Source organism: Limulus polyphemus, unplaced genomic scaffold, assembly GCF_000517525.1.
Source record: "Limulus polyphemus unplaced genomic scaffold, Limulus_polyphemus-2.1.2 Scaffold264, whole genome shotgun sequence".
NCBI lineage: Eukaryota > Metazoa > Arthropoda > Merostomata > Xiphosura > Limulidae > Limulus > Limulus polyphemus.
In genome coordinates this window covers 348,922-372,053 of record NW_013665874.1, presented here as the reverse complement: position 1 = coordinate 372,053, position 23,132 = coordinate 348,922, and the positions used below count along the sequence as shown (strand labels likewise).

The window sequence follows — 23,132 nt, the reverse complement described above, 5'->3', positions numbered from 1 at the left end:
AACGTCCACACGGCTGAAAGAGCGAGTATGTTCAGTGAGGGGATTCGAACCTATGATCTGTACATTGCGAGTCGAGCATTCCAACTACCAGGCCATGCCAGGTTTTTGTGATTGAAATTGAAAATTTAGAGAGATTGAGAAAAATAAACTCATTAGCGTGAATTGAATTTTCAATACCTAATTTACAGTCAAATTTTCAGTCTCTTTTCAAAGTTTATCTTCTACACAAGCTTGTTAATACAAGTTTTATTATGCAACTTACAAAGCTAAACATTATGTTGTTGTTTTTTCACTCTCCGGGTTACTATTAAAAGTAAATCTAGATATAATTATTATGCTATAAAAATTAATTGTTCAATTTTTTTACTTAAATCATTGGTGTATAAGTTGTGCGTGTTATGGTGCACGTTTAAGCGGCTTGAATATGAAGTCCGACTCCAATATATGTATTGTTAGAAAAAAGCACTAGATGTCAGCACTAACGTTCTGGTGGGGACTTTTTTTGCATTATCTGGCAAAGGGTCATAACATGTATTTTCTCTCTCTCTCCATCTAGAACATTATAATGTTTTCTATTTGATATATTTGGATTAATTATTACGTGCTTTTAAGCAACAATTCCGTTTCTCAAGTGAGTGTTTGTAATAGAGCAAAGCCACAACGGGCTAACTACTGCACCATTGAGAAATCGGACCCCGGATTTGAGCGTTTTAAATCCGTAAGCTTACCGCTGTTCCACCGAGGGACTTCTCAGATGAGTGCTTTATGCATGTGAAGTGACATAAGTGAAATTTGCACCACAATTGTTTTATCAGCAGACACCTTGTCCACGTTTTTGAAGTAAACAGCTTGTTAAGTGTCTAAAATGATAGTTCCAAACTTTCAGTTAAGTATGGTAATTGTTTTAATAGCAAGTTTGACTAGTCTTTCTTGTTTTATTAAAAACCTCCTTAGTTTGTTTAATAATAATGTTCACAACATTGTTAAAACTCGGACGTCTTCATACAACACACACTTCAGAACTACAACGGCCACATAATTTCTTGTTAAGTTACTTTTAAGTTCAGGTAAACTACTCGCCGCGAGTTCTGGGGTATCTTTAAGCCACGCCTCTGCCTAACGTCACCAGACCCAGTGTACGTCATGCGAGCTTTTCAACAAATGGACAGAAACGAGCTGATGTTGTTCGTCAATTCGTTGATTGGCTGAAATCCATGTGCACCAGGGCCACTGTCAATCAATACAGCGTGGACTTGTGGCTGACTTGGCCATAGATAGAGAAGTGTTTCGTCGTGCTGGACGTTTCAAGTTGAACGGGTTCTCTTTTCGTTCACTGATTGAATCGTGCTCACATTGAAACAACTGCTCTAATAAACATTACCGCGAGTGTTCACCTAAAATAATCCGTCTTCATCCAGTAAATAAGGAAAATTGTAGAAGAGTGTGGTTCTTCCTCCTTTCATCATGAGATCGTTTGTCTGAAACAGCGTCGAGTCTGTCAGATTATCCGGTTGTATATTCGAAGTTATTGCCTGCTTCTGTCCGCTCTGTGAGCCGTCCCTGCCGCCATCGTGGCCACGTTAGATCGGGACTACTCAATTTACCACCCATTTGGGGTGGCGACCTCAGGTGCTGGTACAGGTCATCATCACGGACTTGAGCACGACATTAAAATGACCGGTGGAATTCCCGCGATTCACAGCCACACCACGCTATCCATGGTCACTAGTCCAACGCCGACCTCCTCGCCGCCTTCGCAAGGTCACATTCAGACCAATGGAAGCGTCGGAGTCACTGGGTCTTCAGGTGGAGGTACCAACAAGAAGGACGCGGACCGGGTAAAACGACCGATGAACGCCTTTATGGTGTGGTCGAGGGGTCAGCGACGCAAGATGGCTCAAGAAAACCCCAAGATGCATAATTCTGAAATTAGTAAGCGACTAGGTGCAGAGTGGAAGCTACTGTCGGAAGCCGAGAAACGACCTTTCATCGACGAGGCCAAGCGACTGCGGGCCGTTCACATGAAGGAACACCCCGATTACAAGTACAGGCCCCGAAGAAAGACCAAAACGTTGATGAAGAAGGACAAGTACCCACTAGCTGCGGGGTTGCTTCCAACGGACAGCCGAGCCCCCACTGCCGTATCACAGGTTAGTCGAGATATGTACCAGATGAATGGTTATATGCCTAACGGTTACCCCACCATGATGCACGAAGCTTACCAACAGCATGCGGCAGCAGCAGCTTCATATGGGACTCAGATGGCAGCCAACAATGCTCTTTACTCTCGATATGATATTGCCCAGCTGTCCACACCAATGACCACATGTTCCAACATGAGCATGCCTTATATGAATGGTAATTCCAACTATTCTATGCCCATGTCCTCCTACTCTCCCATGCAAACCGCCAGTCCCATGTCTGCTCCATGCCCAATGAAGTCAGAGTCTAACCTCAGCCCAGGTGCTCAGACCCCTCCTTGCGCCATGACAGCAGCAGCCGTAGCAGCAGTGACCGGTAGACGACCGGGGTGCACATCTGACCTCCGTGACATGATCAGTATGTATCTACCTGGCGATGGCAGCGGTGACCCGAACCTCCAAAGACTTCAGATGCAGAGTCACTATCATCAAGCCGAACCCATAGGACCCGGCACTATGCCCTTAACACACATGTAACTATCGAGTGACTTTTAATAGAGACTTAGCAGTCCGAGATTTTTGTGGAGCCTCTGGTGATGGACACTCACTCACAAAAGACCGACTGAACACAGGACCGATGGCAACGAGACACCAATAGCCAGCGAAAACGCTGAACAGCGTTGATTTCCTTGTTGTCAGTCGTTCCAGCTGCACGTAAGTAAATTTATGCTGAGGTCCAATTTCTTAAGTGAGTTTCAGTAGAGGTAGTTGTATATATATATAGAACTCTGCACTTGGACTATTTTTTTTTCCTTTTTGACCGTGCCTGTTCAAGGCCAGAAAAAAGATGATGCTTTTTCTTCAAGAAAAAAAAAAGACAATAGCAAAAAAACCCGAGTACGTTGGTGTTTAAAATAAAGCAAGCATATGTCTAGATCTAATCGTGTTGTCTGAGTGTGGATAGGAAACAGACATTTACAGAAGAAGTTAATTACACCGACGTCGTAGTTCCTGTTGTAGAGATGTGACAGTCAGTGTTAGGCCTGGGACGAGCACAGTTAAGTCACTGTTCAAAATGCTTGTAACTAATATTAAAATAAATCTTAATTTATAATCTGTTTAAAATAACCATTCAGCTATTGATCACATGATGTCTATAGTTGATCCTGTAGAAGTGGTGTTTATATGTACATATATATAATGTCTGTATATTAAGTTTATTATATTTGCGTTTCGTTATTGTTCTTAAATAAGCTGTTATATTGAAAAAGTATAATTAATGACCTAAATCTTCACAACGTTATCAAAATTCAAAGTGATTGATGAAAAACAATGGAAGGAAGTGGCAAGTATATATAAGTGATTGTTTTAAACTAAAAAAAAACAACAACTAGACAACTTCAGATTGTGTAGTAGAAATTAATACGAGATACTTATTTAAAAGATTTCAAATGAGTGGAAAGCATTAGGTTGAGGTAAATTTGCTGTTTGTCAACTTTTTATAAAGGACTTGATGTAGTTTAGATGAAGGGCGACATACCTTCTTTGATTGATGTTATCTGTTAATTTCCAAGTGTTTTCTTTGTAATTTATGAGGTTTTCACTTTTAATATAAAAATTGTGAATAATTACAAGTCAGAACGACTGTAAAAAAAAAAGTGAGCTTGGATTGGCTTATGTACCAACTTATAACTACGTTTTAAAGCTCCACTTTCGGGCTTTGTAGCTATATTTCTGCTGATTTCATTTAAAACTGTTGATTTCTATCCTTTATAATTTTCTTTTTTGAAATGGTTTTAAATATACAAAGATAACTTTTATTTATGATAATACGGTTCTTTTTGGATAGATTCCTATACGCTCAAGATCGTTCTTAACAACTAATATTTTTGTTATTTGTTCAGAAGTTTGCTTGAACAAAAATAATTGAAAAATAAAATCATTTCGATTAAGCTGACGAGTTTGTCCCTTTCACAAGATCACTTGTTCATAAGCAATAGCTTTTTCCCATTTTCCAATAACGGCTTAAATGAGAAAAACATGCAAATGTAAGCTTTAAATAGAAGTTTACAAATAAATCACATGTGTAGTAATTTCGCTATAGTTTACGGATAAGTTACAATGACAGTTATATGATAATATACGTGATTCACAGCTTTGATTTAACGTTATACAGTTGTGTGAAAATAAACTTAAAGATCCGATTATTAAGGTAATTTTCCCGATATCACTTCCTAAGAATAGCAACTTTGCTGTGGTACATGTAATCAAATCAGAAAACTTTGCTGTGGTACATGTAATCAAATCAGAATTAGGGACGTTCGTTCAGTTTGTTGATGTTGGTATTGTTGTTTTTCTTTCCTATAATTTGAAATTAAAGTGTTCCTAAAATTGTTGTATACTTTAAGTAAAATTTGTATTTTTGGGACTCCGCCAAATAAAAACAAATTCTTTCAACCATGAAAAGAAATCCTATTCAACCAATTATGTTGTATTTTTTAAGTAGTTTAAAAAACAGTCACTGAACAACTCCTGAAGGAATTCGTTAGATTGTTTCTTTAGACAAGAAGTTTTAAAACTTTTGATTTCAGAAGTTTAGTTATTACTGGATCCTGTAATTGTATACTTTAGATTTCCCGTTTAAAAGAAAATAACAGGATAACAGTGAAATTCTAATAATCCGTGAGTGAAAGCAGAGAACAATATGTTATAATATGTCAACCGCACTACATCTGCCGTATCCAGTGCCGACGAGGCCTTTTGTGCAATACCAGGACTCATCGGGTCGGCTGAGATGTGACAGAGATAGTAGTGGTCTAAGCGCTAATGTTGAACTGTGTCTATGTGTTAAGGAAATAATATACTAGCTTTCTTGTGACATCCAGTTTCTCTGTATTAGCATATGATGATCAAGTTGAAATATGGTAATATTACCGAAAGAAAAGCATTGTTATCTGTATATACTGTACTCGTCCTAAGGCCAATAAAAGTCTTGGCACAATCTATTCACGAGTCTTTTTTAATATATTGTATAAAATAAATAGCGACGTGAAAATCAATATATTGACCCTAATACAATTACAAAATATTGAATTTGCTGGCTTTGTGTAGTCCCACTTGAGGTTAATCAAGCATCCGCTCCTTATAAGAGGACTTACTGATCTGACAGAGGATATTTTGGGATGAAACATAACAAACACGTCAATTATGTTATGTTTATAAAAATTTAGATCATGAAATATCAGAATTTAGTGTCATTAGCATTCAAGAAAGTTTCATCCAATTTTTATAAACCTGTTAACTTATTTTTTATGTTATTTTTCCTCGTTAGTTTTAATCGGATATTTTATAGTCGTAAATTTACCTGCGGATTTTATTCCAGCTGTAAAATGTAAAACTTATCAAGTTCCGTGAAGTGGTGTAACGAGTTTTGTATTATTGGTTGACTCGACAAATAATTTGGACAATGTGTTGGAAGTATGTGAAGAATACGGTGCAGTTTCTAAAAAAAAAACATTTATTATATATACGTACCGTGGCAACAGATTCATGTTCGAGTCTTAAAGAATCTGTAGGTCAGAACGTGATTAGATCAGTGAACCGCGCATGGACCTGGCATCTCTAAAGATACTAATATTGTGGTTTACAACGCTTTCTCTCAGAGAGGAAACTGACAGAACAGCTTAGAATGAATCTACACTAAATTAACAGCTACGACTAGACAAGAAAGAATACAAATAGCACAATTAATGGAAGATCTGTAGAGAGTGTAAAGATGCTAATATTGTTGTTTACAACGCTTTCTCTCAGAGAGGAAACTGAAATAACAGTGTAAAATGAATCTACACTAAATTAACAGCTACGACTAGACAAGAAAGAATACAAACAGCACATCAGAGAGTTGTTGCAATAATCATTACTTATACGATTAAAATCTCAGATGTATTTACAGATAATCATTAATTTGACAGTTACTTCTTCCATTGGCAACCTACTTTTTATACACTTAGAAATCAATCATGAAGGAAAGAGCAAACTAATTTAAAATAAAGAGATTTACGAATAACTAGAACATTGAAGTAAAATAATTAATATTTTAGGTTCGAATCTCAGAACTGCACCAAACATTTAGCTGAATTCTAAAGTTATAATACTTGAGAAGTTATTAAACTATACGATTGTTTAACGAATGGATTGTGGTTAATTAGTATAATTGGGGTTATACCTGGAATTACCAAGTGTGTTGTGGAAACTAATTTAATTAAGGTGTTTTTATGGTAGATATATAGTGTTGTAGACACTAAAGTATATATCTGTCAATAATCAGTGAGTAATAGTGTATTTACTGTGTATTTGAGCTGCGGTTGTATGTCATGTTGACGCGGGAGCTATTATCTTCCAGTACTTTTTAAAACAATTTTGATGGATAATGTTTTATTTAATTATTGAGTTTTGAAAGTAAAAAGTAGCTACTTATTAATCACGGAAAACAATGAATCAGAAAATACGTATTTATTAAATACGGTGTATGCCATAGCGAATTCCCCAATAAACATATTATGGATATCAGTTCTGTTGTATTTCCATGCGACCTTTTATAAGGGCTTTAGCGTTATACGTGCGTTAATAACAGTGGTGGAGACTATGAATATTTGAAATGTTAGGTTAATTCATTAATAATACAAGATATTAATCGTGAAGAAGGGTTTGTGTTGCTATACTCGTAGTTTTGTTTTATTTCATTAGAAAGCTCGTTATGGCCACTTTGTGTGTCCCTGATACTGAGATTAGACAGTATACTTGTTATCAGGCTGATACTGAGATTAGATAGTATACTTGTTATCAGGCTGATACTGAGATTAGATAGTATACTTGTTATCAGGCTGATACTGAGATTAGATAGTATACTTGTTATCAGGCTGATACTGAGATTAGATAGTATACTTGTTATCAGGCTGATACTGAGATTAGATAGTATACTTGTTATCAGGCTGATACTGAGATTGCATATTATACTTGTTATCAGGCTGATACTGAGATTAGATATTACACCTGTTAACAGGCTAATACTGAGATTAGAAAGTATACTTGTTATCATGCTAATACTCAGATTAGATATTACATTTTTTATCAGGCTAATACTGAGATTGCATATTATACTTGTTATCAGGCTGATACTGAGATTAGATATTACACTTTTTATCAGGCTAATACTGAGATTGCATATTATACTTGTTATCAGGCTGATACTGAGATTACATATTATACTTGTTATCAGGCTGATACTGAGATTACATATTATACTTGTTATCAGGCTGATACTGAGATTAGATATTGCACTTTTTATCAGGCTGATACTGAGATTACATATTATACTTGTTATCAGGCTGATACTGAGATTAGATATCATACTTGTTATCAGGCTAATACTGAAATTAGATAGTATACTTCTTATCAGGCTGATACTGAGATTATATATCATAGTTGTTATCAGGCTAATACTGAAATTAGATAGTATACTTCTTATCAGGCTAATACTGAGATTAGATAGTATACTTCTTATCAGGTTAATACTGAGATTAGATATTATACTTGTTATCAAGCTGATACTGAGATTAGATATTGTACTTTTTATCAGGATAGTACTGAGATTAGATATTGTACTTTTTATCAGGATAGTACTGAGATTAGATGTTATATTTCTTTGAATTTTAGTGTTTTGATTTCGTTTATACATTGTATATTTTTACCTAGTCGTTTCAATATATATACAGTTGAAATTGTGTGTTGTTTGAAACGTCAAGTGTATTTGTATATGAACATATTTTGTACTGTTATTCTAACAGTACTAAGAACTAAAATGTTTTCTAGCATAAAAACAGCGCCAGTTTCAACTTTTTTATTCACACAATACGTTAAACGTCAGTATTTCCAGTGTAACATTATTTACAGCTTTTACAGTGCTACTGTGTTTATTTTACCATTTTATAACATTTATGCAATGACCTTTAAAACGATTTTTTGCTGCATGTGTATACTAATCTTACTTTCGACTTTTTTTTACAAAAGCTTTATTCTCGACGTTTCGGACATTACCCTAACTCTTCTTTTCATAGAAACGCGAGTGCAAAACGAAGTTTTAAACTAATTCCCTGTAAGTTAAAATTAATAAACTGTCGAAAAGATGCATTTGAAAACAGATACGATTTGTACATTTTATCTCAGTGTATTATTCAACCTTTGTTAAAAAAATATTCATCTAACTTTTTATTTTACACACTTAACAAGTGTTAGAGAAATAGAATTAAGTTTGTTACATAACAACGAAATTCCTTAAGTGATTGCGTGTTACCAAATCTACAAACTGTTTGCTGTCTTGATTTTGAGAAAGTAAATTTGCAACTATCTCTATTCTATGGATCAAAAATGCTTATTTCAAAGTATTAAGTATTTTATAAACATTTTTAGCAAAGCATGATAAAACGTGCATAATAAATAGAGATACGCACACAAAAAAACAAAAGAAAACATTGGATGATACATCCCGTAATTACCTAACCCGTGTACTTACAGATATTAAAAACAAAACACACATTTTTTTTCTGTCATAGTTACGAATAAGGATGCCGAAAGGTAGGTTAGAATGGGAATAGAACTCACACACCTTGACGAGTAAAAATTCGGAATTTAAACGAGTGCCGTTTCGAAAAATTCGGCTTTCAATTGTAAACATCTCCAGTCCGACATCCGATTATTCATTACTGTACCCTTGTAAATAAATGGCATCTGACATACGTAAAAGACTTTACAGATCTAAAACTATGCCAGTTTTGCAACATTCTAAAGCAGTACGACAAAGGAGGGATGTGTCTGTAAGGAGGAAAATGTTGCGATGAAGGAAAGAAATGTCGGAATGTGTATACGGAGGATAACAAACCGTATTCCTGTAGTTAACGTTAGAGCATGGCCGTTAAACAGAAACGAGTGGATATCAATAAAGCAAAAACTTATTGGAATCACTTGCATGCGCATGTGAAGAAAACCAAGACAACAACTATGAAGTAGTTACCAGATTTATTGAATTTAAACAGATTAATCTAACAAACATAATTTTAAAAATTTAAATCTTTTATCATAAGCGAATGGTATGGGCGTTAATATTACTAGCACTAATCCCAATGGACAAGTTGGTGTTATAAAATTGTGTATGTCCTGTCTTGGGTATAATAAGTCCTTTCTTATTTGCTGTATGGAAAATATGCTTGTGTCCAGTCGTTCTATCGGTAGGATATATTAAAGTTTTCCAGAATACTGATACTAGTACGCTTTAACACATGGTATGAGCCTAGTGTATGTTCTTACTGATATCCTGGCATGTCAGTACCGTTTGTCTATGCAGTTCTCCTAACCTTTTTCATCGTCTGTTGAGTGTCTGTTTCAGCTTCTTTTTTTTTTGTCAATAAGCGAATTGTTTATATAGCTTAGCATTCCAAGTCTCACTGTGATTTATATTACCTTTTCAATGGTTTCGATTTTGTTAATAGGTTGTTTATTTTTCATTTTAGTTTCTCAGGGCTCAGTTTGAGTTGAATCCTGGTTATCTTTGCAATTGTCCTGATCCTATTTAGGTGTTGTTCCTCTTAGTTTTCCAACTCTCACGGCGAGTTAAATCTTGGTCATTCCAGGGATTATCCGGTCCTGTCCAGCTACAGTTTACTGTTTATATTAGTTTTCCAAGTCTCATGACGCGTTGAATCCTCGGTCATCCTGGCAGTTATTCTGATCCCGTTTGGATACAGTTTACTTTTCTCTTTAGTTTTCCAAGTTTCATGAAGAGATAGATATTGGTCATTCCTGCAGTTATCCGGTCCTGTTCAGATACAGTTTATTGTCCACCTTAGTTTTCCAAATCTCGTGGAGAATTAAAGCTTCGTCATTCCTGTAATTATCCGGTCCTGTTCAGATACAGTTTAATGTCCACCTTAGTTTTCCAAGTCTCATGGTAGTTTGAATCCTGGTCATCCCTATAATGCTCTGATCTTGTCCAGTTATTATTTATGGTATATTCTAGCTTCCCGAACCTCATGATGAGTTGTTTATTTCTCATCCTTACATTCGTCGGTGATAGAGTTTTTAATAATTATTTTGACTGTCCGAGGCAAGTATGTATACTGGTCACCCCTACAACTTCCTTCGTCCTGTAAATAGACAAATTCTTTAACAAACTGGCCTGCCCAAGTTTCAATTTGAGTTCTACCAATTCTGCTATTATTTTGTTCCAATATAAACACTGTTCATTGTTCATGATATTTTTGTAGGTCTCTTTGTATTTGTTCTAATATTCGTCATAGATCGTTTAGTGTTCACTTCATTTGTCCAAGTCTCGTCGTTAGTTGCATTATTCATGTAGCTGTCCTGACTGAGATCAAATATCAACGTTAATTTCACCTGTTTAAATCTCATTGCGGAATAGGTACTAGTCATCCCTAAGCTGTTCTAATATTCTTTGCAGACTGTACACTGTCCATAGCATCTGTCCAAATCCCACCATTAGTTGTATTATTCCCGCATCTGTCCTGATCCTGTTCAAATGTTACTTATTTTCATTTCACGTGTCAAAGTTTCATCATGGGATACGTACTGGTCATTCCTGTAGTTGTTCTAGTCTTCTTTATACACTGTTCAAATCCCACAGTTAGTAGTATTATCCTTGCAACTGTCCTGATCATATTCAAGTTTCATCACGGGATAGATACTGGTCATCCCTATAAGTATTATTATTCTGATCTAATCCAAGATAGGTGTTTAGCCTTCAACTCATTTCAGTTGAATGGGGGTTACATGTCATAAAGTTCTTCTAACCCTGTTCATAAACTTGTTATTTATTATTCGTTTCAGCTGTCCAGTTGTTAGTGTGAGGTTGTATCATCAAGATATGGTTGTCCTGGTCGTGCTCATAAAACTACTTGCTGTGTATAGCTAATGAAAAAACACTATAAATTGAACAAACTATCAGAAGATTGAAACTAGGGAACTAGTTTGGACACATTCTGTTCTCTTCATTCTCATGAAGACAACTTCTCAAGAGGACACACAAATGAATCGAAACTAGTTCCTTTAATTTCAAGTTATCTGACAGTTTGTTCAATTTACTGTGTTTTTCACCGGCTGCTACACACGACATTGTGCTCTTTTGTAACTATTTTACCATGCAACTCAAACTCATTTTTATTTGTGCACCATTCGTTATAGCAGTCAATTTGTGCTATTATCGCTATTCACCGATCACTGTAGTATTTAATCTTTTAACCACTGTGGTCATCTCGACAATCGAAAAACTTTCTGTCGTTGTTTGTCGGTTATGTTAGAAACACATATAGTTGTTGTTTTCATTGATCATCTCAGATAACATGATCATTTCTGTACGTAATTTACTGGTGGCCATTTCAAATGTTCATGCATATTTTATTGGGTATTTTACTAGTGATTGTAACTATCTATGTTTTAGGATTACCGTTTACTTATAATCAATATAAGTCTTTCTATGATATGTTTAGGGGTCGTTTTAACTATCTACTAATTTTTAATAAATTATTTATTGGCCATTTTAACTATTCGTGTTTCTTTTTGTAGGCTTTTCAACTATACGTGAATATCTATGTACGTTTGAACAGCCTTTTCAACCATACGGGCATCAGTTTATAGGCTGTTTAGTAGTTATCTAAGCTATCCATGTTTTTTTTACTGGTAATGTTAACTATCCATGCTTCTTTTTTGTAAGTTGTTTATTGGTCATCTCAACTACTTATGACTTTTAACTTAGATTTTTTTGTTTATCTTAAGTATTCAGCATCTTTATTGAATTATTGACAAATATCAGCGAATACTTATTAGCATATCATTTTAACTTAATAGGCTGGTCTTATTGTCGACTCTTTTCTTCATACTACATATTTAGAAGCGTTATACGTAACTTTTATAATTAAATGATAATGGTAGCCTTATGAGAACAAGATCATCAAACCCATTGCACTATTTACAATTGTTGGATTGAAATGCATTTTACTTCTAATATATATATTATTACATGCATCAAATGCTATATATATATATCATATTTTCAGAACACATTACTGCGTGTCATGTTTTCAACAGTGCTTTAACGACAAATCGAATGTCGAATTACACATAAAATGTTTATTTAGGACAAATCATGATAACCTGCGTATAATCCAGAAAAGAAGTCCATGCAATCAACAACGATCACGAGGATTTACAGTAAGCTCTCCTGATCCCAGTGGTTAGCCAATTCCGTAGCGGGTCTCGTAATCAATATCAATAACACGAGAAGGCGGTGTAAACCTAGCCCAAGCGTATTGCTTTGAAACCGTAAAATACTCAAGTAATGATTCAGAGTGTATATGACTTCAATTTACCATGATTGATTCGATATTTAGAAAAGACTGTTATTTTCCTGTCTGTCTGTGGTAGTCTACTTTGAAAAATGGTAACCTAATGTGAAAAAAATCACATAAATATCGTGGTCTTATATGTATATATTTATAGTATAAGATTTAAAAACGTTAAGGGGTTTCGTGGTATAAAGCTTAATGTTCTTCATATTTTTATCGTATAAAAGTTAGAAAAAAGGCTAACTCTGAATGAAGAATTTTGCACGGTATCGCTGCCCTACCGATACGTTAAAATATCAATGGACACTCTTAATAAGTGAACAGTTCGGTCTTTGTAAATAGATACACTTATCTTGTTGTTCGTTTTTTTAACTATATAATATTTTCTGTGAATAATATAATTCACTTGTAATGCTGTGGCATAAATACTTTCGCCACAATATAATACAATCTATCGACAATTACCTTGGGAAATTAACTAAAATAAATTGATGAAGAATTTGGCCGCAGTCAAAATCGGAAGTTGTCAGACTTCAGGTGCGTGCGCTCACCGACCGTGAATCCTCTATATAGGCGCGGCCTGCTCGACAGTCCATACCTCCTGGAAACTGCACGGCGACTAGTCTCGCAATCTTTCCCGTGATATGGACGGACCGGTCCGGAGAAACATCCGCTCAACCCGTACCTACTCTGCGGTCTGCCTAACAACTTCCTGCCATTTTGTCAGTGGAATTCGGAAAAGTTCTGTAATGCGTTGCAGCTAGTGATATGTGTCTGAAATCAGCCCAGAGAGTTGGAAACCCGCCAGTTCACAACGCTTTATCCAACAACTTAATTGTGCGTGGACGCTGTGAGAGCTAAAAACTTACACTTAACATGCATGCGTGAAACCAACAAATACTATAGTGTGACGGCATGCTCTGCATTGTCTCGCCCTTCATACCGAAGTACATATTTTATCGTAAAAGAAACTTCATTTACTCTGCATATTAAACAATATTTAAAAATAACATTAACGGCCTCTATATAAACTTCTGTCAATTTTATTGGACAACTATACTTTATTGAACACATTCTACAAAAATTATAAAAAGTCTAACAAGAAACCCTTAAAAATCACTATAAAACCAGCGGCTGGTTTTTAATCCATAAAAAAATCATCTTGAAACACAGAATCAGTTTAAAACTCGACTGTAAAGCCTCAAAATATACTGAAGTTGTCATGCTTAATCAATAAACTATGCATCAAATGTTCATATTTGTATATATATAGTGAGAGAGAAAGATAGAGAGCAGAAAGATGGCAGCACTGAATTGTGTCCACGCGCAAACCCATTAGAAACAACAAAAGTTTCTTTGGGTATCTTGCCAAGTTTTAACAAAAGTAAAGCCGCATCTGTTGTTAACATTTGTAACTTGTTCAAGTTTATACCAATCAGTAGATGATATTACTTCGAGAGAAAAGTTTGTAACAAACAGTACAGTCAGGACCATTTCCCGAGAGAAGTTTGTATCAAACAGTACAGTCAGGACCATTTCCCTAGAGAAGTTTGTAACAAACAGTACAGTCAGGACCATTTCCCTAGAGAAGTTTGTAACAAACAGTACAGTCAGGACCATTTCCCGAGAGAAGTTTGTATCAAACAGTAAAGTCAGGACCATTTCCCGAGAGAAGTTTGTAACAAACAGTACAGTCAGGACCATTTCCCTAGAGAAGTTTGTAACAAACAGTACAGTCAGGACCATTTCTCGAGAGAAGTTTGTATCAAACAGTACAATCAGGACCATTTCCCTAGAGAAGTTTGTATCAAACAGTACAGTCAGGACCATTTCTCGAGAAAAGTTTCTATCAAATATAGTCAGGACCATTTCTCGGGAAAAGTTTATATCAATCAGTAGCTATGATCAGTGAGCGAGAAACGTTTATATGAAACGGCAATTAGGATCATTTTACGAGGAAAGTGTATGAACTGTATATAAACTGGTTATTAACTATATATATATATATTTCACTCATTTTCGTTTTTCAACAATTTCATATAAACAGTTAGTGCAGACACGAACATAAACATACAGATTAGATAATTACAGAAAGTGGGATTAGCTGTGCTTTAGAAGCTTGTGAGAAATAACCTTATGAGGTTTGTATGCTTTGTTGAACTCAAAGATGAGCGTTGGTAAACTGTGTTCTGATTTATGGGATATGACATTTACCCACTTCATAGTCACTGTTTGAGTTTCCACTGTGCCTCTTTTCGGCCTCGATCCAAATCATTGAAAATGTTAGTGTGCCCATTTCCTTTTTTTTTACTGAAAAATGCTGCTAATTTCTGGAAGAAGGCAAGATACAAGTGTTCACAGGAAATAGTTCCTGACTAGCAAACGTGTGTTCTTTTCAATAGAATATTGCTAATTGTTTGATGTCCCAACTTTTAAAAAATATATTGGTTTGAGTCTAACTTATATCCTTGTCTGATATTTGACCATTAGCCAAATTCCAAACACAGACTATCAATATCAAGTCTTCAATGTTCATATTACTGACTAAGAGTACCAATTTGTAAATATTCTTACCACTAGCTGACAGAAGCTTGAGTATAAGTTATACTAGAACGGTTTGGAATATGAAATCAACAAATCACGTGATAACAAAGAAGATGTAAAGTCGCAGTGGAACGAAATGTATCAGAACTACGTTTTGATATTGTTTAACGTTTGTATGTAGTATGATATCACCGAAAATGTATTGTTTCTGGAAGGGTATGTAACGGCTTTTTCTGATATTCGCATATCATAAAAATGTGTTTGGGTAGGGGATTTATAATTTCCAAGACTGGCATATCCCTTGTACTTAATGGTATTGAAAATAAATACTGTGGATCATCTTGAGAAACCAGGACAATCCAGTAAAAGACCTGCAACAAGTTGTACCACAACTGCGATAAGTAAAGTGCTAATACAAAGGTCAATGGCAAAAACTGTCTAGGCAACAGTACGCAACATAATGAAGAAAGATCTCCGTCTGGAAAAGCGACACTAGTGACGTGTACACAAGCTGCTTCTACGATATATCCGTTCAATCGTCACAAACGGATATTCATCTTATTCTCTACGAAGACACAGTGGTCAGATAAGTCACCTGCCGCAGCTCTTATGTTCCTTTGCGATTGAACTGTTGAAATGAGGGCTGGGAAACCGTCATTTTCGTACACTAGTTGGCTTATGGAAACCATGCAGAAATGAGTGGTGTGCTTTTGTAGTGAAAACTACACTTAAGGGCTATTATGAATATCCAGAGACGTCGGTAAAGAGAGTATGACCGGGAGTGGAGGCCTGGACTTGAACTGCTTAGTGAGGGTCCAAAATTTTAATATAACGTACTGAATATCTGTATACTATAGATACCAAGTGTACGTAACGTTCATAACACTATAAACTATGACCACACCGACTCTCCAGTGTTTATATTCGAGGTCAGTACCAATATATTATAAAAACCATCCTCCTATTCATGTTTGTATATCACTGGAGTAGGAGTATTAAGTATCCAAATATTATATCATTAGGTTACGATTACAAAATCTCCAAGGTTCATAGCTTTAGATTATGAATAACAAATCCTCAAGATCTGTATCCAAATTATGAAAAGCTGTGTCTAAGGTTAATATTTCAAGATTATAGGTATTTAGTCTCAAATGTTGACTACTGAGTCTTCAAGGTTCATCTACTAAATAATGACTATAAACTCTACTGACCCACAGAGTTTTAGGACTAATATATACCAAATTTCTCATACACGTATATATCATCAAAGCATGATTAAAATAATTCAAGGCTTGCATAAATAGACCATGACTATTAGGTTTCACAGATCCATGCCACTAGACCGCTGCTGCTCACAAATGGTCAAGTGTTTAATACGTATATTGTTCTTTGTTACAACAAATAAATTACATGGAACAGTGATATAAACTTTCAAAACATGAACGGCACCTAGTACTTAGGTTAAACAGTCAGGTCAGAGACTTCTAGGATTTAATTATAGCCGTACCTAGTTTTGAGCTACTGACCAGAAGAGAGGAAGCCGGCCAGCAGCACCCGCCACGACAAGGACTTTGACCGGTTCTTTGAATAACCGATTGAGGGAAGTGACTGTGACTTTTATAACGTGTCCACAGCTGAAAGTATGGATTATGCTCGGCAGCATCACGTCTCGAACTTAGGACTTTTCGATCCACATGCACTCCGACATCTGACCACAATATCACGTTTGGCCACCCTTGAACATGAGTTTACTGACTCCACAATTAGTAAGTAGTATCTAAAATATCTCGTATTTTTTACTTAAAAGTTTGATATGGTAATGATGGATTATGAATTCTTGTATAAATTTGTTAAAATCAAAAAAGAAGGATCACAAAAGTATTTGGTCTCTATAATGGTATTTCAAATTCAAACAGAAAGCAGTGTATTTATTCAATAAAAATAACTTAATTATTAAGGAATAAACCTATTGAATGTATTTAGAGCTACTTGTGAAAATGATTAATTAAACTGTACTAAAAAATTTTAACCACCCACTTTCCAAAAAACGAATGCACTAACATGGCTAAGAAGAGGAATTGTATGCTGATCCTTGGAATTTTATATTATGTAATTATGACAGAGAGAGTCAAGAGCTACTCAAAGTTCGAAGTTTAGTAATTCCATTGCCCAGTATATATTAAAGACGTTTCCAGCCAATGAAACGATAATTAATATAAAAAAAAGCAGATCTGGTGGATCAAAAGTAATAGATGAAAGAGTTAATCACCTGATTCCGAGAGAGTTGAAGAAAGACATGTCATAATCTCTGCAATCGGCAAAAAACACACGAAAGAACACAAGCAAACAGTTGAAAGTGTCATGATTAGTAGATGTACAAAGAAAGATTTCATGATGGAATTGCAAGAAAGTTGTTTATTTCTCAAAAACCAAAAGCAAAGAACAGTAAGAGACCGTCGGAGTTTACAAAACAACATGTTATTAAATCAGCAGCTTTGATCAGTTTTGTTTACTTGTGAAATAAAAAGGAACTACTTTTGCTTAGATGGTTAAAAGGAGTTTCCTAAGATGAAGGCCAGCTCAGTTACCTGGTTTAACACACTAAACACATGTGTAAGAGTGAAAGCAAAGCCTACAGAAAAACCATAGGGATAAGTTGAAGACATTGCAGAAAGAAAGGAGAACATTCCTACTTCATTATGCAAGAAATGCATCAAAATAGTGCCAAATATACGTAGAGAAGCAATAAGAAATCAAAAAGGACCAACAAAATGCTAAAATGCTCAATAAAAAGCGACCAAATACTTTTGTTTTTCATTCATTTCGTCTATAAAGCAAATTAAAAAGTTATGGAAATTGCAATAAATTAGATCAATCTTGTAAATAATTCATACTAGGGATTAAGTGAATGTCTGGGCTAATTGTTGTATTTAGTAACTGGGTGCTAATACGTCACTCAAAATACAACAACTGAAGAATTATTTTTTACACGAAGAATATAAAAGTGATCATTATAGAGTTTGACACAAATAAAGCGTGATATACATTATACGTTAGTAAATGACATTCGTTGAACATTAAATATTCCTTTAAGATTTGTTACATTTAATAAAATGTAATGAAAGCCAGGGAAAGATTCATCACTGTTTGGCCAAATGGCCTAATGTGAGTCAAGTTTAGGTAGTCAGACATTGGCTTGGTGAGATTAAGAAATGGCCTAATGTGAGTCAGATTTAGGTAGTCAGATACTGGCTTGGTGAGATTAAGAAATGGCCTAATGTGAGTCAGATTTAGGTAGTCAGACACTGGCTTGGTGAGATTAAGAAATGGCCTAATGTGAGTCAGATTTAGGTAGTCAGACACTGGCTTGGTGAGATTCACATTGAGAATTTTGTCCTACTCTGATAAATGATTTAGAACTTGTTTTAAATGAGACAAACTTCAAGATTTCGTAGTCTCAGACTGATTTCCAGTTATTTGCAATAGCTAGTTGGAAAAGATATCACTGAAGATAAATCTGTTGGCTGCTTATCGGTCAACAAAACATTTTATACTAGAACGTTTGTGGCTTTTAATACCAATACTATTCAACATTTAAGATTTCTCTGGATTTTTTAAACAAGATCTAGTTAAAGTTTGACCAAATGGTGAACGTGGGTGTTTTATTTCTTTACACTTCACTCTTATGTAACTGTAATACATGACCGCTAGTTCACCGCTATCGACATATGTACCCCTATCGTATTTACTAAAGTGTGTACTCCAGTAAATACCTATTCACACCCTTGTGTGTCGCTATGATATGCACAAGTTTGAATATTTTAATGCACATCGGCCCACGTACGTGTGTATTTCACTATGGTATATATATTAATGTATGTATTCCAGTAATATCGGTCCACCTGTGTGTGTATGTGTGTCACTATGATATATATAAACGTGTGTACTCTAGTGCACGTTGGTTCAAGTGTGTGTATATACCACTATGATATACAATAATTTGTGTACTTCAGTGCACATCGGTCCATGTTACTATAATATACAATAATTTGTGTACTCCAGTGCACATCGGTCCATGTTACTATAACATACAATAATTTGTGTACTCCAGTGCACATTGGTCCATGTCACTATGACATACAATAATTTGTGTACTTCAGTGCACATCGTCCCATGTCACTACGACATCCAATAATTTGTGTACTCCAGTGCGCATCGTCCCATGTCACTATGACATCCAATAATTTGTGTACTCCAGTGCACATCGTCCCATGTCACTATGATATCCAATAATTTGTGTACTCCAGTGCACATCGTCCCATGTCACTATGACATCCAATAATTTGTGTACTCCAGTGCGCATCGTCCCATGTCACTATGACATCCAATAATTTGTGTACTCCAGTGCCATCGTCCCATGTCACTATGATATCCAATAATTTGTGTACTCCAGTGCACATCCGGTCCAATATCACTATAATATAGGTCTATATAAATACTCAACGGCATATCAGGCTACGTTTGTTGGTTCTCCGGTATATTATCCGTTACACAACTATTTATGTGTTTGTCATTATGATAAGTATCTACTATATTCCAGTTTCCAACGGTGTACTATTTTATTTGTCACTCTGTTGCACATCTATGTGGGTGCTATAGTTCCCAATGGTCCACTATTCTATGTGTCACTGTGTTACATATTTATGTGGATGATACGGTTCCCAATGGTCCACTGTTCTGTGTGTCACTCTGTTACACATCTATGTGGGTGTTCCAGTTTACAATGTTTCAATTTCTTATACGTCACTCTGTTACATATCTGTGTATGTGTGCTCCAGGTCACAATGTTTCAGTATTTTATACGTCACTCTGTTACATATCTGTGCATGTGTTCTCCAATTCACAATGTTTCAATTTCTTATACGTCACTCTGTTACATATCTCTGTGGGTGCTCACATCGTCTACATGTTCATCACTTACAAACATATATACATATATACACACACACACATATATTAATGTTCCAGTCCACAATATTGGCATGTTTATGAGGGTACTCCAACACACGATACAAAGCCAACACATATATTAATGTTCCAGTCCACAATATTGGCATGTTTATGAGGATACTCCAACACACGATGCAAAGCCAACACATATATTGCTGGGTAGTAGTGACAGATCCGAAATCTTAGAGATAAGTTACTTACTCTCGTTATTTCTCAAACATATATTAATTTATTTTTGCTCATTTCAGAAATTTCGAAACATTACGTATGGGTAGGTAATTCTTAACTGTACTTACAGATTACAGCTCTTTAGAATAAGTGGTATCAAAATATTGTATCTTTAATTATATGGGATAGTTCATGAACATCGTAGTTCATCAATGGAAACCCCATGACGTTTACTTAGTTTAATAATTCATAGATTGATTATATTGCTAACACTATAAAAACGACCTTCTTGTGAAATTAAGAAAACTATACTACTGTTTGTAATATATACACATTATTATATTAACATATTTTTAATGCAATAATGTAGCATTTTACTATTGTATCAATGTTTTATTACGAAAGTCTTTCATTAAAGAAAAAACTTTGTAGTAGTTGTTACAAAATATGTGGATTTACCTTCTCTTCCTATCAGTTCAGGCTACGGATATAAATCGAAACAGACGCAGAAGGATTTTGCATTTGCTGTACATCTGAAAACTTGTATGTTTCATCCCAGTTTTCACAAATATGATTCCAGTTATCCGCAGAGAAACACGATCTGACAACAAAGTAAGTGACGAGAATACGATAACAAGTTGTTAAAAATATATAATATAGGTTTTTGAATTCAATAATTTACAGCGCATGTCTCAAACGTATTTAGCCGCAATCTCTGAGTTATGTATACATTTACCTATCAAGATACTTGTTTCTCTGCTTATATATTTATGTGACTATCTATTTGTCTGTTTGTATGTTTGTCTATGTGTTTATCTGTTGTGTACTTTCTGGTTATCTGTTTATATTTATTATCTATAAATTTGTTGTGCGATATTTTTGTTCATACATTTTTGATCTGCGTGACAACTTATCTGTAAGTAAATTTATTTTTATGCTTATTTATCTATATATATCTTTCCATATCTGTATAGCTATATGTATCTCCGTATTTTCACATCTATATAGTTGCATAAATCTATGTAACTTCTCATCTGGCTAGCTATATGTATCTCCGTATTTCTACATCTGTATAGTTACATATATCTATTTATCTCCGTATCTGTATAGCTATGTATATCTCCGTATTTGTACATGTGGATAGCTGTAAGTATCTCCGTATTTGTACACCTGTTTAGCTATATTTATACATCTCCGTGTTTGTACATCTTTCTAGCTATATTTATCCACTTGTCTACCGATAGGTACATCTGTTCATCTATATATATATTTGTTTCTCTATCTGTTTTTACTTTGTGTAATTTGTTTAGCCACCTTTTCATCTGTTTTTTTCTATTAAGTAAGTTATTGATCTATCTCTTTATGTATCAAACAAACTGTTTTCTATTTACATTTTTGTATATAATATACATAATTGAAATATTAACACAAATTCATGAGCATATACAATCTATATTTTCTCTATGGAAATACATATTTATGTTTGTGTGAAAAAGATGGTCGAAACATTGTGTGAGAATCATAGCTTCATCTGTAAATAGCGTTTTAAAACCAGTAGAGAATCGATATCCAATTTACTATAATTTTTTAAACGTTGAGCCTGTAATTTACTGTTATGGTTTTATGAATTTTGCATTGGTAAATTCAAAAGCAACGGCTGTTGCCTTTATCCTGACGTAATTGCATTATTTGCCTCGATGTTCAGAAGTTTTTTAAACGCTTGTATATTGTAATCTACTGAGGTATTAAGGTGCTTTTGATAAAAGAACTCTCGGTGTCTATTACTCAACATCACGTATAAACAACTAAGTTTAGCACATCTCATCCCACGGAAGACTGGTTTGGAGTATAACAACAATAGAATCACAGTTTAGGCGAGCACGTTATTGATTTTTTGTTGTTGTTTCTTTCACCTAAACGGGATATCATTAGGTGCTTTCTCATTTCGTTCACAGCGTTAATGTATTCCAATTTCGTTTAAATTATACACATAAATATGAATACAGCTTTGAAGAGAGAGAAAATTAAATGAGGTTTTGTAAGATCGTGGAAGGCATAACATATAGTTATGAGGTAGAAGATACGCTTGAAGTGAGGGTATACAACTGATAACAGAGATTTCAGGACAATGAACAGTGATCCTGGAGGCTGTGCTTTTGGCCTAGATCCGCAGACCGGTGTTTAAAACAAATCTCAGCAGAAAAAGTGGTCCATCACATCTCGCTATGGATGATGTTCCCTCAAATTTACCATTTAGCACGTGAAGCGCGTTTTAATGCATACTTATATATATATATTAGAGAGAGAGAAAAAACATATGTTTCGTCAAAAAACACAGTTTGATAAGCATGCAAATTCAAAATTACTTCTTAGGTCTACAGGGTCCACATAATAAAAAGTTAAACATTTTCACGTGACTAATTAAGAGACAATTTCTTCTTTAGGTGTAATAACTAACTCATTAACAAATAACTTCAAACTTTAAATGTAATAACTAACTCATTAACAAATAACTTCAAACTTTAAATGTAATAACTAACTCATCAACAAATAACTTCAAACTTTAAATGTAATAACTAACTCATTAACAAATAACTTCAAACTTTAAATGTAATAACTAACTCATTAACAAATAACTTCAAACTTTAAATGTAATAACTAACTCATTAACAAATAACTTCAAACTTTAAATGTAATAACTAACTCGTTAACAAATAACTTCAAACTTTAAATGTAATAACTAACTCATCAACAAATAACTACACCTTTAGATATAATAATTAACTCATTAACAAATGACTTCCCCTTTAGGCATAATAACTAACTCATTAACAAATAACTTCAAACTTTAAATGTA

General features: G+C 34.7%; 1 protein-coding gene and 1 long non-coding RNA gene across 5 annotated transcripts in view; both read left to right on the top strand.

Moving 5' to 3' along the window:
• The window catches only part of LOC111085178, a 214,011-nt gene that overhangs the window by 27,078 nt on the left and 163,801 nt on the right, over window positions 1–23,132 (top strand). For 2 of the 4 annotated variants that reach the window (XR_002610016.1, XR_002610014.1), the window contains exon 3: window positions 20,756–20,887. The exons of 1 other annotated variant lie outside the window; for it this stretch is intronic. This is a non-coding gene — a long non-coding RNA (uncharacterized LOC111085178). Of the gene's footprint in view, window positions 1–20,750; window positions 20,888–23,132 lie in introns of all 4 variants that reach the window. One more of the 4 variants, XR_002610015.1, reaches the window with a different exon arrangement.
• LOC106456847 (transcription factor Sox-3-like) lies at window positions 1,129–5,146 on the top strand. Its single transcript, XM_022382629.1, has one exon. It carries the CDS (start codon window positions 1,674–1,676, stop codon window positions 2,676–2,678), a length of 1,005 nt encoding a protein of 334 aa, XP_022238337.1. The 5' UTR covers window positions 1,129–1,673; the 3' UTR covers window positions 2,679–5,146.

Excerpts from the sequence above, each read along its gene's own strand:
- LOC106456847 (XM_022382629.1), top strand. The coding sequence starts at position 1,674 with ATGACCGGTGGAATTCCCGCGATTCACAGCCACACCACGCTATCCATG.